This window comes from Salmo salar, chromosome 01, assembly GCF_965601325.2.
Source record: "Salmo salar chromosome 01, fSalSal1, whole genome shotgun sequence".
Classification (NCBI taxonomy): Eukaryota; Metazoa; Chordata; class Actinopteri; order Salmoniformes; family Salmonidae; genus Salmo; species Salmo salar.
The window spans coordinates 44571521-44593229 of NC_138291.1; the positions used below are offsets into that span (position 1 = coordinate 44571521).

A 21709-nucleotide genomic window follows, 5' to 3' on the forward strand; every position below is an offset into this window, starting at 1 on the left:
TGTATAAACTGCACTCAACGCTATTCTACGGTATCTTAGTCACTTTTAAATTGTGTTTACATATTGCATCACCCATTTCATATGTATATACTGTATTGTATTCTATACTACATCACTGACTGTTAAACAGCCATCTCCTGCACATCAGAGGCTGCTGCCTATAGACAGATTAGGAATCACTGGCCACTTTAAGGAAATGAACACTAGCCACTAATAGTGCATTTTGGATTTTGGAATAGTGCATTTTGGATTCCAAAACATTTGTTCAAGTTAGTTTTCTATAAATATTTGATGTATCATGTTATGTAAAAGCTATACATAACACTGTATACGCACTAGATGTGGTTTTATTAGTCATATTATTCTTAGTCAACGTTCATGGCAGGCCTATGGTAATATATAGCAGGAGAGTAGGAGGAGGTCATTATCTGAGTTATGAAGTGATGGAAATCATGGATTCATGTCTGTGTAAATGTATGCAGTGATGAACTACAGCAGATGTCAGGGGTCATGTGAAGGGTTAGTAGTACGGGTTGTCATGATTTGAAGAGGACAGCATGTATTAGGCACATGAAAGTGGACATAGAATACAACCTCACAACATGATCATTCCCTATTACCGCAACAATTATATTCTACTTTAAAGTCTCAATCAATATACAGAGATTCATGATTATGCTGGACTATCTAATCATGCTGGACCATCTACAAGACATAATATCTACTTGTCAATTTCTACCAAATTAACAAACATCAACAACCTAAACAACCTAAATTGATGATACATAATACGATGTATATTTGTATGAAATGTGTACAGATATGGTTTAGATCTAATAGATTTGCTGCTCTTGTGTTTTCCACATGAGTTTAGGATTGTTTTTGTTACCGCCGCCCTCAACAGCAATATCCTGGTCCTCTTTCTCCTCAGCATCCGCCATAGCTGCCTCCTGAGCCTTGAGAATCTACAGAGTAAGACACACAAACCAATAATATCCAATACATATTGACAGGATCACTTTTTAAATTCAATTATGAGTATTAAAATGAAGCCAAATGTAGCCATTTTCCCTGGTGGCCTCACCTCCATCAGAGTTTCAATCGAGGCAAAATACTTGGACCACCAATCCAACATGCTCTCATCAAACTCCTCCTCCTCCACCTCGTCTCCTCCTTTCTTCCTTTTCTTCTTCTTCCCTCCCTTCTCATCCTCCTAAAATATCAATGCAAGGTTAGATTGCAGGTTGCAATAGGCCGTTTACTGTTTCCAAACTACTGTACTAACCTTTTCAAATAAACTGTCAGGTACAAATGTTTTTAACATTGCTCCTACAATGAGAAAAAGAGACATTCCCAGATCAACGTCATAACACCTACCTCAATTTTAACCACAGCATCAGACCCCTGGAAAATACCACACAACAAATGATATCAATCATATTACAACTCAGTTAGGATGTTTTTATTCAAGTTTATTACTAAAGTTAACATTCATTTAATGGTGTGAGATCTTACAGAGTCCAGCTTGACCATGGTCTCCATCTTCTTGATGGTGGGCTCTGGCTCATAGTTGACAATGATCTCCTCTGTGAGAGGACAAAGACTGCGTTAGTATGTACAAATCACAGTGTAAGGGCACAGCGAGGTGTGGGTTTGTTTGTGCGTGTGTGTTCGTTTGTGTGTGTAGGTGCACTTGTGTGCGTGCGTGTATGTGTGTGTGTGTGTACCTTGAGTGTTCCAGTTGTTGGCGTGCTTGTCTGCTGCCCGGTAAATGAACTTGCGTAGGGACGTGACAGCATGGTTCCCCACCAAGGTGTAACGACCGAACGCTCTGCAGTCCACCACTCTGATGTTCAGGGGAGGGTGGAGCAGCTCGTTCTCAGGCAGATCCTGGAGAACACAAGTTCACAGGAAATGAATGGGCTAAATTTGGCACCTTTACGGTGTCATTTCCTGTTTGTAAAATGGTTGTCTGGTTAAGAAGACGTCATATAACCAGATTACAACCAATTGTTACAATAAGGTAAAGATTTAGTTTTCATGACGCCGTCACAGTGTCATGGGAAAGTCGTTATATTTTGGTTGTTATCAGGTGAGATAACCAGGTGAACGATGGAATGATTTTTAAAAAGAACTTACCACCTCAAACATCTTAACCAGGGTGCCGAAGTTGGGATTTTTCTTGTAGTTCTGGATGAGGGAAGACTGGACTCCTTTACCGGCACATTCTATGTCCACACGAGGCCTGTCCACCGCGGCTAGGTTGACCCTCTTCAGGTCCCTCAGGCCCCAGAACAGCACCTACATTTCAGTAACACTTTATTTAAAGGGTACCGACATAAGGACTTCATAACACATTTATAACCCATACATACTACATTCATAAGCAGTACATAAGGATTTCATATGTTACATCAACATTTACAGTGCAATATTTACAGCTACACTTCCTGTATTTCAAGGCCAAGAGGAGTTTAATTCCCACCTCGATCCTGTACTTGCTGAGGACTGGTCTGATGCCCAGAGGGACAGGTAGGATGGGACCACGGTCCATGTCTGTAGGACCATCGATGGGCGGCAGGTCAGCTTTACCATGAGGACCAATCTGAAACATGAACAGACATAATATAATAACAATATACTGCTCCAAAAAATAAGGGGAACACTTAAACAACACATCCTAGATCTGAATGAAATAAATAATCTTATTAAATACTTTTTTCTTTACATAGTTGAATGTGCTGACAACAAAATCACATAAAAATAATCAATGGAAATCCAATTTATCAACCCATGGAGGTCTGGATTTGGAGTCACACTCAAAATTAATGTGGAAAACCACACTACAGGCTGATCCAACTTTGATGTAATGTCCTTAAAACAAGTCAAAATGAGGCTCAGTAGTGTGTGTGGCCTCCACGTGCCTGTATGACCTCCCTACAACGCCTGGGCATGCTTCTGATGAGGTGGCGGATGGTCTCCTGAGGGATCTCCTCCCAGACCTGGACTAAAGCATCCGCCAACTCCTGGACAGTCTGTGGTGCAATGTGGCGTTGGTGGATGGAGCGAGACATGATGTCCCAGATGTGCTGAATTAGATTCAGGTCTGGGGAACGGGCGGGCCAGTCCATAGCATCAATGCCTTCCTCTTGCAGGAACTACTGACACACTCCAGCCACATGAGGTCTAGCATTGTCTTGCATTAGGAGGAACCCAGGGCCAATCGCACCAGCATATGGTCTCACAAGGGGTCTGAGGATCTCATCTTGGTACCTAATGGCAGTCAGGCTACCTCTGGCAAGCACATGGAGGGCTGTGCGGCCCCCCAAAGAAATGCCACCCCACACCATGACTGACCCACCGCCAAACCGGTCATGCTGGAGGATGTTGCAGGCAGCAGAACGTTCTCCACGGCGTCTCCAGACTGTCTCGTCTGTCACATGTGCTCAGTGTGAACCTGCTTTCATCTGTGAAGAGCCCAGAGTCTCTGGAAAATGCCAAACGTCCTGCACGGTGTTGGGCTGTAAGCACAACCCCCACCTGTGGACGTCGGGCCCTCATACCACCCTCATGGAGTCTGTTTCTGACCGTTTGAGCAGACATATGCACATTTGTGGCCTGCTGGAGGTCATTTTGCAGGGCTCTGGCAGTGCTCCTCCTGCTCCTCGCACAAAGGCGGAGGTAGCGGTCCTGCTGCTGGGTTGTTGCCCTCCTACGGCCTCCTCCACGTCTCCTGATGTACTGGCCTGTCTCCTGGTAGCGCCTCCATGCTCTGGACACTACGCTGACAGACACAGCAAACCATCTTGCCACAGCTCGCATTGATGTGCCATCCTGGATGAGCTGCACTACCTGAGCCACTTGTGTGGGTTGTAGACTCCGTCTCATGCTACCACTAGAGTGAAAGCACCGCCAGCATTCAAAAGTGACCAAAACATCAGCCAGGAAGCATAGGAACTGAGAAGTGGTCTGTGGTCCCCACCTGCAGAACCACTCCTTTATTGGGGGCTGTCTTGCTAATTGCCTATAATTTCCACCTGTTGTCTATTCCATTTGCACAAAAGCATGTGACATTTATTGTCAATCAGTGTTGCTTCCTAAGTGGACAGTTTGATTTCACAGAAGTGTGATTGACTTGGCGTTACATTGTGTTGTTTAAGTGTTCCCTTTATTTTTTTGAGCAGTGTATAAAATATGCCATTTAGAAGTGGCTTTTATCCAAAGCGACTATACAGTCTGGGTGGCCCTAGGAATCAAACCCACAATCCTGGAATTGCAAGTGCCATACTCTACCAACTGAGCCGTACAGGAGACTGCAGACATCAACATTACTGATTAATTTGGGTCTAATCAAAGCATTTATAATTACATGTCTGGCAGACATTTTGTTTTGTTTGACTGTTATTAAAGGCCCAGGGGATTTTAAAGGCCCAATGCACCAGATTTTCCTGTGTTTTATATATATTTCCACACAATGAAGTTGGAATAATATTGTGAAATTGTGAAAATTATGATAAAAATTTGCTGTTTGAAAAGACCGCCTGAAATTTCAGCCTGTTTGGTGGGATGTAGTTTTTAAAGATGCCCTATGCAGAAATCACTCTGCCATTTCCTGGTTGCAAAAATTCAAATAGTTTCCTTAATTGCAGTTTATGTGACAAAACAAATAACTATAGTGTATTGTACCATCTAAACCGCTGTGAAATATATTTTCCATAAAACATTGTATTTTCAGCTGTTTGAAGTTGGTGTATAAAACTGAAAGTAAAAGACGTAAAAACGAAACTTAATAACGGGAAGCATAGAAATAGCGCACATAGAACTGATCTACCGCTTCTTAGACTTGCTTTCAATGATAATGACAGGTCTATAACCCAGATTTATATGTGAAGTTGGTCAGACCACTCAGACCACTCCCAGATAGTCCTTCAAAATTCTTGCTTGAGAAATTGCCCTTTGCTAAGAAGCTATTTTTGTTTATCTTTGACCATTTTAATTGAAAACAATCACAGTAAGGTACTTAATTGTTACACAGAATGATTTGATATTGAGATAAAAATGACTGCATTGGACCTTTAACCTAGGAAATCTCTGAATACATCAACTTTGAAAGGCAACTTGAAAGTCAACATTCAACTTCTACCAACCAATTTCCCTCTACTCTTAGACAAATAGTGTGGAAAGTTGACCTATTGCCGGGCTTACCTGCAGCAGTTCGAAGGCCGCCAGCATTTCTCCAGCGGTGCAGTTCCCCCTATAGATCTGGTAGTACTCTAGTTGGGGAGGGAAACGTGGAGGTCCGTAGTGTTCATCCGCCATCTTGGTTATAGGCTTGGCGAAGGTCCTGCCCATGAACTCTGCTTTAACCTGGAGTCACATCATAACATGGGATACAATCAAATATAACCCTGAAACATCTGTGGTAAATCAAGGTCCACACTACATCCACAAATATTAAGGTTTAAATATTTGAAAGAATGGTCTCTTTGGTATACTGTACAATCTACAATCCAAGGAAATTGGCCGGTGTTTACATTACAAGCGTTTTAAGAGAAAAATGTGCCATTTAAAAAACAGTACCATAAGAAATACAATAAAGGGTCTTTATGGCACGTAATTTATCAATACGTTAAGTATGGCATCAGCTTTACCTAACACAGAAGCATGGCTTGACAATGCACATGCTTCAAAGCTCAAGAAAACACAACAGAACAATGAAGAACAACTAGCCTGGTTCCAGATCTGTTTGTAATGCTTTGACAACTCGACCATAGGAGTTATCTATACGCACAAACAGATCTGGGACCAGGCTAGAAAACAATGGCAAGACACCCAAACATAACCACTGTACCACATAAGCAACAAGCTTTCATTGAAGGAATGCAAGAGGGATAAGGCTGATGTCCAGTGAATTTGTCATTTCAGCTAAATCTTATACCTCTTGCATGCCTTGGGCCAAGGCTCTCCAACCCTGTTCCTGGAGAGCTACCGTCCTGTATGTTTCCCTCCAACCTTAATCTAGCACACCTGATTGTAATAATTAGCTGGTTGATAAACTGAATCCATGTGGCTGAATCAGGCTTGGTACAACTGGGACTGGAGTAAAAAACTTCAGGAGGGTAGCTCTCCAGGAACAGAGTTGGAGAGCCCTGCCTTGGAGCATAACGCTACTACAAACTGTCAATCAGAATTCAGTTCACACTCTACTTATCCAGAGTAAAGGTCATCCAAAACAATGGTGTTTATGTTCAGGAATAAATTGTATGATCATCAGTTGAGTCAACATATACATTCTTTCAAATATAATTCATAACAATTCTGTCCAATCTGATAAACATATAAGGTGCCACATTCTTTTACAATGACGCTAACAAAGTACATGCTACAGTATCTCATTCAAATGCAGAGCCTAATTCATATTTGAATGACATTTATGTTACTTAGACGACTTGAGCAGCAAGGAAAGAGTGGTCTGGAAATCTAAACGACTGTATGTGTTGTCAGATGATCAATTGAAATTCAGATAGAATCTGTTATGATCGATCTGTTCTGACATGAGTTCTAACCAGGCATCATGCTTACCACCGTGTCCTGGTCATAGATTTCTATGACGATGATAGGCGGGTCGTCCCTCAGTTCTCCGACTTCTCCAAACAGTTCTACGTTGTCATACACCATCAGCTGGTCCCAGGTGGGGCACAGTGTCTCATTCAGCACCTGGACAGAGAGTGATATTCATTCATCGATTCATTAAATTCGCTCACCATCTTGTTGCTCTCATTCAACATTCTGCACCATGTAATTCTTATACGGACTCTTTAAATTCTGGCCCAAACTTTACCACTGTTCAAAGACGATAGTTATATTCGTGGATTCATTGTATTTTGTAATGAACGAACAAACAAACAAACAAACAATCAAATCTAGTTGTCCTACCTCTGTGACCTGGCTGTGTGTGGAGAAGAAGACCCTGGCGAAGGGGTCTGAGAGGCCGCTGCTGTCTGCTGCAAACAGGCTGCGAGCCTGATACATATGGACCCTCAGCTGGAAGATCTGCTTCACTGTGGAGGGGGAAGATTCACAAGCATTTATCAATGAGATACTCTAGTTTCCCTTATTCATAGTGATACAATATGTGCACAAAATTTGAATTTTAAGAAAATACATTTAGATTCAAAGTCAAAGTTCCCTGACGGTCTGAGGGCAGCCTGGTGGTCCCTAAGACCTAAGACCACAGGGGTAAGGCCAAGGGATTTGTCTACTCAAATCATTCTATTTCTATGGAGATGTGTACACATGCACGGGACATTATCATCTCCCTTACTCATGTAGACCACAGATAATGTAAGCTCTTATCCATGAGATTCCTTAGTTATCCCTTATGCGTGGTGATATACGCGGCTCATCGGACACCATCGGTCTCCCTTACTCATGTAGGTGAGGCTGATGGGGGGAGCAGAGTGCGAGCCAGGTCCTTTCAGCATCTTGTTCTCCTCAAAGCCGTTGGGCAGCCCAGACAGGAAGTCCTTCCTCTGACGGTTCAGACCCAGCCACAGGTAGATCTCTGTCTTAGCCTGCACTGTCCAGCCAGCTGCACCAAAGCCCTTCTTACCAGGCAGCTGGGGTGATAAGGCAAATACATGAATGGAAAATCAGATGGACGACCAGTAGTGATTCAGAACTAGCGAAAAAGGGATGGCTGTAAATAATACAATCTTATGGATTTCAAGCCAAATCAATAAGCAGACATTGGAAGAGGAAGCATGCATTGGCTTGGTTACGGATGTAGAGTAACTATGTACAGACCTTGAAGAAGATGGTTTTGACTTTGCCACAGTCCTTCCCAGTCTCCTCGTCCACCCCGGAGTGCAGGATGTCTTTGGAGGGGACACGGGCGTAGGCAATACGCTTGTTGTTACTCATCATCCAAATGTAGACGTCAGGGATGCTGTGCTGCGGCTGCAATTACACGTAGAGGAACCAAACAACCAACCAATCAAATAAATATTTATTGGAAAATGTGTAGTTCAAACATATATACGTATACGATAAAAGAAAAGAAAGATGAACAAAGACTTCTAGAATGCTATCAATAGTTTTAGATGTATTAACAAATGATGTACATACGGTATATGCACCCCTTACTGACTTACCTCATCAGCTAGGAACCTGAGCTTCTGGAGGAAGTTCTGAACCAGCTTGATCTTATCTCTCACTGTGTTCTTCTTCACCTGCGTCCTGATGGTCTTTGCCTGCTGACCTATGCTCTCCTACAAGCACACACAACGAGACGATCATCATTTTTAGCACAAAAACACAATATGAATCAATAAGATAAAATAGTAGATATAATAGTAATGGTGGTCCCGTGTGGCTCAGTTGGTAGAGCAGGGCACTTGCAACGCCAGGGTTGTGGGTTTGATTCCCACGGGGGACCAGTATGAACCATTATGAAAACGTATGTACTCGTAAGTCACTCCAGATAAGAGCGTCTGTGAAATGTAGTAGGAGGGCTATACAAACAAGTCTTACAATGCATTATAACCACATCATAATGTATTATACCTGTAGGCTTTGAGTAAAGTGTTACCCACAAAGATAATACACAGTATATAATTATATATGTCATTCTGTGGTGTTACCAACATAATATATAAAAACATCACAATATTCTTTGGCTCATGTGTGCCGTACCAGTTCCCTCATGCAGGACTTGAGTCTCTCCTTGTCCAGCTTGGTCCTCCCAGTCTGATTCTGGTCATTGTTAGCCAGAGTCAGAAATTGACTGAAGAAATAAGAGACCTGGTCAAAAGTAGTGCACTACATAGGGAATAGGGTGCCATAATTGTGTAAGTAAGTAGAGAGCAAGTATCGCTTGACTAGGCTCAGTAGTGTGGAAAGGGTAAGTAGACACCTGCATCCGTTGCCGAGATCCTCCAGGACCCCTCTCAGTCTGCGTTCCGGATAGGCCTTCTCTGTCTTAATGACCTCCTGAACATCGTTCAGACCCTCCTCCTGTTGACACAGTGTTATAAACATGTTAGAACATTAGGATGCTTTAATAATGTTGTTGAAAGTGAAAATAACAGTGCTGGGAATTGCCAGGGACCTCACGATACAATATTATCATGAGATTTTTCCCCCAACACTAGAAAATAATGTAGTAATTATGTTGTTTTTACACATTTTGATGGGTATTAAGGTGATTGACTGACTCACCAGTTTATCTGCGATGTTGTCCATGATGTTGGCATTGTACAATCGTCTTCTCTGGTCCTGCCACCAGCTCTTGATATAAATACATGGCTTCCTCTCAAAGTAAGGCAGGTGGAAATAGTTTCTGAAAGTTTGAAATGCATAAAGAGAGACACTGAAACCTGACCTAGTGAGATCTACGATCTGGTTGCAGTGAACAACAATCCCAGTGGGAAAACTAGCTGAAATTATTGTTATAAGAACTAGTTCACAAGCAGAACTAACATCATTTCAACCAGCTTTTCCCGCTGTAGTACTCTGCTTATGTGTGTGTTGGGGTCTGACCTGTCGGTGATGACCGGTTTCATGGGCGGGGTGGAGGATACTGAGACCAGGTCATTATCATCCCCCTCCTCTTCATCACTGGATCCTTGGATCAGCTCTGACTCCTCTTCATCTCCGTCTCCCCCACTCTTCTTCCCGCTACTCGATTTGGGTTTGGTCACGCCGTCAATTTCGCTCCCATAGTTACCTAGTTAAAAGACGCAAGTTTAAAATATGATGACGAACATGACAATATACAGATCATCAAGGATTGGTTTCCCAGACACCGATTAAGCTTAGTCCTAGACTAAAAAACACAGGACTAGGCTTAATCTGTATCCAAGAAACCTGCCCTACATGTGCTACCTGCTGCCTTAGTATTATGGTATAAAGTGAAGTCAGTTTTATTGATATAATAGGGCTGAATTCTAACCTGAGTTCTATGTGGCTTAACTTTGCATAGATCATGCACTGATGTCAAGGGGAGTGAGTATTGAAGCTACCAACCTATTGTAACCTCGAAGCTGATTGGTTTGTCCCCGATCTTCCTGTCAATCATGGTGGCCTCCAGGAACACCCCGAAGAGGAAGAACTCCTCTACTTTCCCTGTGGCGCTCTAGATGAAGAGACACAAAGATTAACATGGACATACATTATAACAGGAATAATTCTTCCACCTTCCCAGTGGAATTCTGGATGGATAGGGAGTAGAGACATAAATATTCATATGGAAAACATTATCAGGAAGAACACCTCCACTTTCACAGTGGTGTCCTGGATGGATGGAGAGACAAAGATTAAAAGGATACTTTGGGATTTTGGCAAAGATGCCCTTTATCTACTTCCCCAGATGAACTTATGGATACCATTTTAATGAGTTAGCGGTAGTTTCGCGAGCCAATACTTACTAGCGTTAGTGCAATGACTGTTAGTCTATGGGTATCTAATAGCATGCCAGCATTGTCATTCTGTCATTGTGCTAACGCTAGTTAGCATTGGCTCGCGAAATTACCTAGCTTCCTTCATACTGGGCACGGAGCGATAATAATTGTATCCAAAAGTTCATCTGACTCTGGGCAAGTACATTGCCAAAATCCCGAAGTATCCCTTTAATATGGACACCATCATATGTGATTATTAAGCAATAAGGCATGAAGGGGTGTAGTTTATGTCCAATATACCACGGCTAAGGGATGTTCTTAGCCACCACAAACCCCAGAGGTGCCTTATTGCTATTATAAACTGGTTACCAATGTAATTAGAGCAGTAAAAAGAAATGTTTTGTCATACCCGTGGTTTACCGTCTGATATACCACGTCTGTCAGCCAATCAGCATTTAGGGCTCGAACAACCCAGTTTATAATTAAGCAATAAGGCCCGAGGGGGTGTGGTATAGGGCCAATATACCACGGCCAATCAGCATTAACTGGAGATGTATGCCTTGATAATGCTGTGACGTGTACTATATGGTGTCTGATATATGAAAATATAGTGTATAAGAGTATGGTGAGTATTTCAAATGATGACTATGAAAATACTGAGCATGCAGAGCTCTAGTTCAGGACTCTGGCAAAGACCAGAGACGCTTACATAGACGCTCTCTCGCTCGACCGACTCTATTGTGTGACTTACATTGTCTGAACACATAAAAATACCTCTATTAATGGAAACAGTCACTTAATAATGTAGCATCAGCGATCGGCTAAATAAAGATGATCAATAATTTAGTCAGATTGCACTGTGATGACCTGTTTGTTGTGAGCTGTGAGTCACCCATGAGCAGTCACCCATGAGAGGGAGGGAGAGACAGAGAGAGAGACACACACACATACAGAGAGACACAAAGAGAGAGAGAGACACAGAGAGAGAGAGAGAGAAAGAGGTAGAGACAGTGTGTGTGTGTGTGTGTGTGTGTCTGTGTGTGTGTGTGTGTGTGTGTGTGTGTGTGTGTGTGTGTGTGTGTGTGTGTGTGTGTGTGTGTGTGTGTGTGCGTGTGTACGGGCAAGCATGTGTGAATATTTACATACATGCATGTGTGTGAGACCCACCTCTGAGATGTTAGGCACCCCCTCCACCTGCACCTCGGTGGAGCTCATGATATCCGGGGAGGAGGTGTCCAGGATCTCCACACCTAGGCTGAGCAGCAGGCGGGCTCTGAAGGACACCCCCTCCCCCAGACCCTCGTTCAAGTCCTGGTGCTCGTCCATGATGGTGTAGCTACGAGTGGAGCCATACATGTTCACCCAAGCCGGACCCAGGGTGGGAAGGAAGCCTGGCAGAGTATGGGTGTAAAGAGCATGGCAATTTGGCAAGCGCTTTTGGAGATTGGAGCGGTAACACAGCCAACTCCGGATCACACACTGGCAAACCGCAAAACACCTCTCTTGTCGGTTACAATTTGTCAGAGTATTTCATGAGGTAACACTTCCACAATTTGCTCCAGCTGGGACTTGGCACCTATTGTACTTTCCTTTACTCCATACAAACACCAAATATAACAAATAAAAGACACAAGAAAGAAACACAATACACAGTATCTTCAGAATTAAGGGAAACATTTCTACACTGAAGAACCTTTGTCTCCATCATTGGCGATCTTTCTCAGGTCAATGAAGTGTGTTCCGAGGGCCACATCGTTCACTTTGTCCGAATCTCGGATCTGGACCTTCATGCGTTTGCAGAGCGGTGGAAACATCTCAGTGAAGACGATCTGCTCGTTCCAGATTGGCTCGTAGCTGCTCTTCTGGATAGATGTTTTCCCCTGGGATCACAAAGCAGTCCACATAAACAATACAATAAAACAAGTTGTGCCCATTGCATATAACATAACATAGCATAGTATACAATGATGAGAGAAAGTTTGTGAACCATTTAGGATTTTCTGTATTTCTGCATAAATTTGACCTAAAATGTGATTAGATCTTCATCTAAGTCCTAATAATAGATAAAGTGAACATGATTAAACAAATAACAAAAACAATTGTACTTTTTCATTTATTTATTGTGCAAATTGGTCCAACATTCGATTTCTTTGTTGGAAAAAATATGTGAACCTCTAGATCAGGTATTCCCAAACTGGGGTACGGGGGTACGCGCAGTGCCGTCGGGGGTACACCAAATAAAAATGGGATTCACATTTAAAAAATCTATATATAATAATAAAAATACAACAACAACAAAAATCTTCACATTTTCAAATAGTACATTTATATTTTCCAACGGGGCTATACATTTAGGTGAGGTTTTTTTCTCGTCTGAGTAGCCTTGTTTCACTGCCAAAAATAAAATTAAACCATCTAGTGTTCAGCGAAATAACAACACAATGTCAAATACAGGTAGCCTAGTCAAATAATGAACATCCAATCACATTAACCGTTACTCTCTCACAGGAATCCTTCACTCTTGCGCAGATATATACAAACGAAACATGACAATTTCAAAATTAAGCCACAGGAGTTTTTTGAGCGAGACTAAAGACGACTTTTGAGTAGTAAGACATGTATAAAAGCAACAGATACTATTAATAAGAAGGGGCTAGAAGCATCTTATATGGTGAGCTACCGAGTGGATAGGACAGGCAAGCTCCATACTATTGTGGAGGACATCATTCTTCCAGCTGCCGTGGATATGGTTGAGACAATGCTGGGGGAAAAGGCCCAAAAAACTATACAGACAATATCTTCATCAAACAACACTGTTTCATGACGCATCAGTGACATGGCAGGAGATTTTTTGAAACAATTACAGCTTCGCATACAAGCCAGAATTCTATGCGTTACAGCTGAATGAGTCAACAGACGTGGCGGGCCTGGCACAGCTCCTGGTATATGTCCGTTACGTTTATGGGGAGTCAATTAAGGAAGACATCCTCTTCTGCAAACCACTGGAAACCAGGACAACATGAGAGGATATTTTTTATGTACTCGACAGCTTTGTGACATCAAATGGACTTTGGTGGTCAAGTCGGCTCCTCTCCTTGTTCGGGTGGCGTTCGGCGGTTGACGTCACCGGCTTTCTAGCCATCGCCGCTCCATTTTTCACGTATCCATTTGTTTTGTCTTGTTCCCTGCACACCTGGTTTTCATTCCCCAATCAATCTACATGTATTTATTCCTCTGTTCCCCATCATGTCTTTGTGAAAGATTGTTTGTGTTACGTGTCTATTGTTGACTGATTTGTTTTTTTCTGTGGTATTTTCACGAAGATGTTCATTGTTAAACATCATTCTTGTGACTGTTTTGCCTCAATAAAGTGTGCGCCTGTTCACAAATCTCTGCTCTCCTGCACCTGACTTCGCTACCAGTACGCACACACCTGACAGTGTTGGTATCTTTACTGATGGCGCAAAAGCCATGACAGGGAGACATAGTGGAGTGGTAACGTGTGTGCAAGCAGTTGCTCCCAACGCTACTTGGGTACACTGCAGCATCCACCGCGAGGCTCTTGCTGCCAAAGGAATGCCTGACAGCTTGAAAGACGTTTTGGACACTACAGTGAAAATGGATAACTTTGTTAAAGCAAGGCCCCTAAACTCTCGTGTATTTTCTGCATTATGCAATGATATGGGCAGCGACCATGTAACGCTTTTACAACATACAGAAGTGCGATGGTTATCAAGGAGCAAAGAACTGACATGTTTTTTTAAATTGAGAGACGAGCTTAAAGTTTTCATTACTGACCATAATTTTCACTTGTCTGACCGCTTGCATGATGACGAGTTTCTCACACGACTGGCCTATTCAATGTGGGGGACAAAATTGAGGCTATGATTAAGAAGTTGGAGCTCTTCTCTGTCTGCATTAACAAGGACAACACACAGGTCTTTCCATCATTGTATGATTTTTTGTGTGCAAATGAACTCAAGCTTACAGACAATGTCAAATCTGATATAGCGAAGCACCTGAGTGAGTTGGGTGAGCAATTACGCAGGTACTTTCCGAAACGGACGACACATACAACTGGATTCATTATCCCTTTCATTCCCTACCTCCAGTCCACTTACCGATATCTGAACAAGAGAGCCTATTCGAAATTGCAACAAGCGGTTCTGTGAAAATGTAATTTAATTAGAAGCCACTGCCAGATTTCTGGATAGGGCTGCGCTCAGAGTTTCTTGCCTTAGCAAATCGCGCTGTTAAGACACAAATGCCCTTTGCAACCACGTACATATGTGAGAGTGGATTCTCCGCCCTCACTAGCATGGAAACTAAATACAGGCGTGTGTGGAAAATGATTTAAGACTGAGACTCTCTCCAGTACAACCCAACACTGCAGAGTTATGTGCATCCTTTCAAGCACACCCTTCTCATTAAACTGTGGTGAGTTATTCACAATTTTTTGATGAACAAATAAGGTTTTGTATGTAAGATGGCTAAATAAAGAGCAAAATGATTGATTATTATTATATTATTATTTGTGCCCTGGCCCTAGAAGAGCTCTTTGTCACTTCCCACGAGCCGGGTTGTGACAAAAACTCACACTCATTCTTATGTTTAAAAAATGTATCGTATAGTGTGTGTGTGGCAATCTTACAATGATGGCAAAAAAAACTACATTTGAGAGTGCGCAGATCCTGGTGTTAGAGGTGGTACGCAGCTGGAGGTTAAATGTTTGAAGGGGTACCGGACTATAAAAAGTTTGGGAACCACTGCTCTAGATTAATCCGCTCAATTAAGTGTAGTAAAGCAGTCACACGTTTAGTATTTGGTCCCATTGTCCTTGCTACAATGACAACATCAAGCTTGTTTTGGTAGTGTTTTGGGAGATCTTTTGCCCAATAGTAACTGAATGGCGAATGATGACTGGAGTCATTTTCTTTATAAGTGAGTAGATGAGATGCTTCTGAAGACTTCTATATTAATCCTGATAATGCCATTTAAGAAAAAACATAAATAATGATGAATGCGAAAGTTACAGAGGCTACAACAAAACATGTAACATCTCACCATTACCAATAACAGGGGAGATTAGCATTTTTGGAGGGGGTATGATCTTTTTGCCTCTGTAACCTTTCTCACTCATCATTATTAATAATCTATTCATGATTATCCATAATCGTGGTAGCATCCACATGAATGTAGAAATGTTCAGATATATATTATATTCTTAATAACAATAACAGTGACTCCAAAATGGTAGACATTATTCACCATTCAGTTCCTGTTAGGGAAAACATAACCCAAAACATAACCTGAATAAACTGCAAATGCATCCAATGAGCTTCTAGAGTCACATATCTTTTCCAATATGGGACCAAATACGACACTTTTGACTACTTTAAATCACTTAATTGAGCTGATTAATCTAGAGGTTCACATATTTTTTCCAACAAAGAAGTTGAATGTTGGACCAATTTGCTCAATAAAAAAATGTAAAAGTGTTATTTCTTTAATCATGTTCACTTGATCTATTATTAGAACTTAGATGAAGATCTGATAATATTTTAGGCCAAATGTATGCAGAAATACAGAAAATCCTGAAGGGTTCACAAACTTTCTCTCACCATTGTACTTTAACATAGCATAGAATAACATAATGTAACATAGCATAACGTAATGTAACATAACATAACACAGCACAGCAACAGAACAGTGCTATTACTTACCCTCTGGCCAGCGAAGAGTATTTGTACATAAGGGTCCACAAGGTCCTTGTTCTCCCCAATAAAAGCCTTCTTGACATTAGCCATGATGCTGGTGTTCATCTTGGGAAGGCCCTCAGCTCTGTAGATCTTCACATAGTAGCGAGCCCACTGACGCTCCGCGGGAACCCCCTCAGGTAACAGGAGGTTACTGAAACCACAGAATTAAAGACAAACACTTGTAACACATTGCACTGTATCTCTATGACTAAAACAGCAATAGTAAGTAATCAAGAATTGTGAGATGGGAGAGCTGTTACAGGAACTCTAGAGCTTGGCCTATTGCTGCTTTTATTGCTACAGTATTACGACTACAGTTTTACTACTACAGTATTATTACTACATTATTACTACTACAGTATTACTACTGCAGAATTATTACTACAGTATTACTCATAAATTATTACCGCCACAGTATTATTACTACATTATTACTCCTGCAGTATTACTGCCGCAGTATTATTACGGCATTGTTACTACTACAGTTTTACTACCGCAGTATTATTACTACATTATTACTACTACTGCAGTATTATTACTACAGTATTACGTATACATTATTACTACTACAGTATTATTACTACAGTATTATAACTGCATTATTACTACTACAGTATTACTACCGCAGTATTGCTACAGTATTATTATAAATTATTACTACTACAGTATTATTGCCACATTATTACTACCACAGTATTATTACTATATTATTACTACTACAGTATAACTACTACAGTAGTATTACTACAGTGTTACCACTGCAGTATTATTACTACAGTACTACTGATAAATTATTACTACATTATTACTGATCAAGTATTACTGCTACAGTATTATTACTACATTATTACTAACGCGGTATTATTACTACATTATTACTACTACAGTATTATTACGACAGTATTACTGATAAATTATTACTATTACAGTATTATTACTACCTTATTACTTCTACAGTATTATTACAACATTATTACTACTACATTATTACTACTACAGTATTATTACAGCATTATTATACTACTACAGTATTACTACTGCAGTATTATTGCTACAGTATTACAGATAAATTATTACTACTACAGTATTATTACTACATTATTACTACTACAGTATTATTACCACATTATTACTACTTTAGTATTACTACTGCAGTATTACTACAGTCTTACTGATACATTATTACTTCTACAGTGTTATTACTACAACAGTATTATTACTACATTATTACTGATAAATTGTTACTACTGCAGTATTATTACTACATTATTACTACTACAGTATTACCACTACAGTAGTATTACCACATTATTACCGATAAATTATTACTACTACAGTATTATTACTACATTATTACTACTACAGTGTTACTACTGCAGTATTATTACTACAGTATTACCGACAAATTATTACTACTGCAGTATTATTACTACAGCATTACTACTACAGTATTATTACTGCATTATTACTACACTATTATTACTAAATTACTACTACAGTATTACTACTACATTGTTACTACTACACTCATATCCCCAATATACGTTGGTCGTTTACCCTTCTATGTCATCTTCATCGGTTTCGGTGGCCTTGTGTGGAGTCTTGATGTTGTCTCCTTTCCCCACGACGGCAATGTCACATTTAATGTAACCTTTGCAACCGGCAGTGATGTCATCAGGGTCAGAGAGAAGGGCCCATTTGTGGAAAAACTGGTGTTCTATTAGACAAAAAAAATAAAAAAATAAGCGACATTCATATGTGAGGTATACTGATCAGTACCAGAGTCATTGAGTATAGACATAGGTCACTAGTAGCTACTATGTTTCCAACTATTTCTCCCTGACCTGGATGCGAGTAGACGGTGCCTACATCCAGTTTGAAAGAGCCAACCAGAGTCCCACTACGCAGGAGGTTCTTGGAGTGGATTACCTGAGGGATGGATGAGAAAAGTGAAGATTGCAATGTGCATCAATAATATGTGACCTGAGTTGAATATTATGAATGACTGTATAAATGATGGACACAGTGATCAAATCAAATTGTATTTGTCACATGCGCAGAATACAACAGATGTAGTAGACCTTACAGTGAAATGCTTACTTACAAGCCCTTAACCAACAATGTTTTAAGAAGTTAAGAAGAAAAACGTGTTAAGTAAAAAAAAAGATAGAAAATAAAAGTAACAAATAATTAAACAGCAGCAGAAAAATAACAATAGCAATAGCGAGGCTATATAAAAGGGGTACCTTTACAGAGTGAATGTTACTGGTTAGTCGAGGTAGTTGAAGAAATATGTACATGTAGGTAGAGTTAAAGTGACCATACATAAATAATAAACAGAGAGTAGCAGCAGCGTAAAAGAGGGGTCTGGGTAGCCCTTTGATTAGCTGTTCAGGATTCTTAAGCCTTGGGGATAGAGGCTGTTAAGAAGCCTCTTGGACCTAGACTTGGTGCTCCGGAACCGCTTGCCGTGCGGTAGCAGAGAGAACAGTCCATGACTTGGGTGGCTGGAGTCTTTGACAATTTTTAGGGCCTTCCTCTGACACCGCCTGCTATAGAGGTCCTGGATGGCGGGGGGCTTGGCCCCAGTGATGAATTGGCCGTACGCACTACCCTCTATAGTGCTTTGTGGTCAGAGGCCGAGCAGTTCCCATACCAGGCAGTGATGGAACCAGTCAGGATGCTCTCGATGGTGCAGCTGTAGAGCCTTTTGAGGATCTGAGAACCCATGCAAAATCTTTTCAGTCTCCTGAGGGGGACTAGGCTTTGTCGTGCCCTCTTCACGACTGTCTTAGTGTGTTTGGACCATGATAGTTTGTTGGTGATGTGGACACCAAGGAACTTAAAGCTCTCAACCTGTTCCACTACAGCCCCGTCGATGAGAATGGGGGCGTGCTCTGTCCTCCTTTTCCTATAGTCCACAATCATCTCATTTGTCTTGATCACGTTGAGGGAGGGGTTGTTGTCCTGGCACCACACTGCCAGGTCTCTGACCTCCTCTCTATAGGCTGTCTCATTGTTGTTTGTGATCAGGCCTACCACTGTTGTGTCATCGTCAAACTTGATGATGGTGTTGGAGTCATGCTTGGCCTGGTCCTGCTCACGTTGCCCTACCCTATGCTTTGACCTCTTTCTCCCTCTCTCTCCAGATGAAATCTTGCGACTTGTGACGGCCGGCCGCCCAACAACCTGCCCGCTTGACCCTATCCCCTCCTCTCTTCTCCAGACCATTTCTGGAGACCTTCTCCCCTACCTCACCTCGCTCATCAACTCATCCTTGACAGCTGGCTATGTCCCTTCCGTCTTCAAGAGAGCGAGAGTTGCACCCCTTCTCAAAAAACCTACACTCGATCCCTCTGATGTCAACAACTACAGACCAGTATCCCTTCTTTCTTTTCTCTCTAAAACTCTTGAGCGTGCCGTCCTTGGCCAGCTCTCTTGCTATCTCTCTCAGAATGACCTTCTTGATCCAAATCAGTCAGGTTTCAAGACTGGTCATTCAACTGAGACTGCTCTTCTCTGTGTCACGGAGGCTCTCCGCACTGCTAAAACTAACTCTCTCGCCTCTGCTCTCATCCTTCTAGACCTATCTGCTGCCTTTGATACTGTGAACCATCAGATCCTCCTCTCCACCCTCTCTGAGTTGGGCATCTCCGGTGCGACTCACTCTTGGATTGCGTCCTACCTGACTGGTTGCTCCTACTAGGTGGCGTGGTGAGAATCCGTCTCCGCACCATGTGCTCTCACCACTGGTGTCCCCCAGGGCTCAGTTCTAGGCCCTCTCCTATTCTCGCTATACACCAAGTCACTTGGCTCTGTCATATCCTCACATGGTCTCTCCTATCATTGCTACGCAGATGACACACAATTAATCTTCTCCTTTCCCCCTTCTGATAACCAGGTGGTGAATCGCATCTCTGCATGTCTGGCAGACATATCAGTGTGGATGACGGATCACCACCTCAAGCTGAACCTCAGCAAGACGGAGCTGCTCTTCCTCCCGGGGAAGGACTGCCCGTTCCATGATCTTGCCATCATGGTTGACAACTCCATTGTGTCCTCCTCCCAAAGTGCTAAGAGCCTTGGCGTGACCCTGGATAACACTCTGTCGTTCTCCACTAACATCAAGGCGGTGACCCGATCCTGTAGGTTCATGCTCTACAACATTCGCAGAGTACGACCCTGCCTTACACAGGAAGCGGCGCAGGTCCTAATCCAGGCACTTGTCATCTCCCGTCTGGATTACTGCAACTCGCTGCTGGAGGGGCTCCCTGCCTGTGCCATTAAACCCCTACAACTCATCCAGAACGCCACAGCCCGTCTGGTGTTCAACCTTCCCAAGTTCTCTCACGTCACCCCGCTCCTCCGCACACTCCACTGGCTTCCAGTTGAAGCTCGAATCTGCTACAAGACCATGGTGCTTGCCTACGGAGCTGTGAGGGGAACGGCACCTCCATACCTTCAGGCTCTGATCAGTCCCTACACCCAAAGAAGGGCACTGCGTTCATCCACCTCTGGCCTGCTTGCCTCCCTACCTCTGCGGAAGCACAGTTCCCGCTCAGCCCAGTCAAAACTGTTCGCTGCTCTAGCACCCCAATGGTGGAACAAGCTCCCTCACGACGCCAGGACAGCAGAGTCAATCACCACCTTCCGGAGACACCTGAAACCCCACCTCTTTAAGGAATACCTGGGATAGGATAAAGTAATCCTTCTAACCCCCCCCCCAAAAAAAATGCTATAGATGTACTATTGTGAAGTGGTTGTTCCACTGGATATCATAAGGTGAATGCACCAATTTGTAAGTCGCTCTGGATAAGAGCGTCTGTTAAATGACGTAAATGTAATGTAAATGTAATGCAGTCATGAGTGAACAGGGAGTATAGGAGGGGACTGAGCACGCACCCCTGAGGGGCCCCCGTGTTAAGGATCAGCATGTCAGATGTGTTGTTCCCTACCCTTACCACCTGGGGGCAGCCCATCAGGAAGTCTAGGATCTAGTTGCAGAGGGAGGTGTTTAGTCCCAGGGTCCTTAGCTTAGTGATGAGCTTTGAGAGCACTATGGTGTTGAATGCTGAGCTGTAGTCAATGAATAGCATTCTCACATAGGTGTTCATTTTGTCCAAGTGGGAAAGGGCAGTGTTGAGTGCAATAGAGATTGCATCATCTGTGGATCTGTTGGGGCGGTATGCAAACTGGAGTGGGTCTAGGGTTTCTGGAATAATGGTGTTGATGTGAGCCACGACCCGCCTTTCAAAGCACTTCATGGCTACAGACGTGAGACCTACGGGTCGGTAGTCATTTAGGTAGGTTACCTTAGTGTTCTTAGGCACAGGCTACGTAGAGAGTGATCACACAGTCATCCAGAACAGCTGATGCTCTCATGCATGCTTCAGTGTTACTGCCCCGAAGCGAGCATAGAAGTAATTTAGCTCATCTGGTAGGCTCGTGTCACTGGGCAGCTCACAGCTGTGCTTCCCTTTGTACTCTGTAATATTGGAGTTTGCAAGCCCTGCCACATCCGACGAGCGTCGTAGTCGGTGTAGTACTATT

At 42.4% G+C, this 21709-nt stretch overlaps 1 protein-coding gene across 1 annotated transcript in view; it reads right to left on the bottom strand.

The window, feature by feature from the left end:
* LOC106603637 (otoferlin) overlaps positions 1 to 21709 on the bottom strand; it is a 34242-nt gene that overhangs the window by 11220 nt on the left and 1313 nt on the right. Inside the window, exons 5-27 of the mRNA XM_082974710.1 lie at positions 18004 to 18088; positions 17717 to 17876; positions 16124 to 16310; positions 12094 to 12280; positions 11568 to 11791; positions 10027 to 10135; positions 9541 to 9727; positions 9220 to 9340; positions 8915 to 9015; positions 8695 to 8785; positions 8154 to 8270; positions 7807 to 7959; positions 7430 to 7619; positions 6937 to 7061; positions 6583 to 6717; positions 5206 to 5367; positions 2486 to 2605; positions 2140 to 2301; positions 1728 to 1890; positions 1516 to 1586; positions 1372 to 1404; positions 1085 to 1213; positions 890 to 965 (exon numbers count right to left, since the gene is read on the bottom strand). Coding sequence (XP_082830836.1) covers positions 890 to 965; positions 1085 to 1213; positions 1372 to 1404; positions 1516 to 1586; positions 1728 to 1890; positions 2140 to 2301; positions 2486 to 2605; positions 5206 to 5367; positions 6583 to 6717; positions 6937 to 7061; positions 7430 to 7619; positions 7807 to 7959; positions 8154 to 8270; positions 8695 to 8785; positions 8915 to 9015; positions 9220 to 9340; positions 9541 to 9727; positions 10027 to 10135; positions 11568 to 11791; positions 12094 to 12280; positions 16124 to 16310; positions 17717 to 17876; positions 18004 to 18088 — 3088 coding nt within the window. The remainder of the gene's footprint in view (positions 1 to 889; positions 966 to 1084; positions 1214 to 1371; positions 1405 to 1515; positions 1587 to 1727; positions 1891 to 2139; positions 2302 to 2485; positions 2606 to 5205; positions 5368 to 6582; positions 6718 to 6936; positions 7062 to 7429; positions 7620 to 7806; positions 7960 to 8153; positions 8271 to 8694; positions 8786 to 8914; positions 9016 to 9219; positions 9341 to 9540; positions 9728 to 10026; positions 10136 to 11567; positions 11792 to 12093; positions 12281 to 16123; positions 16311 to 17716; positions 17877 to 18003; positions 18089 to 21709) is intronic.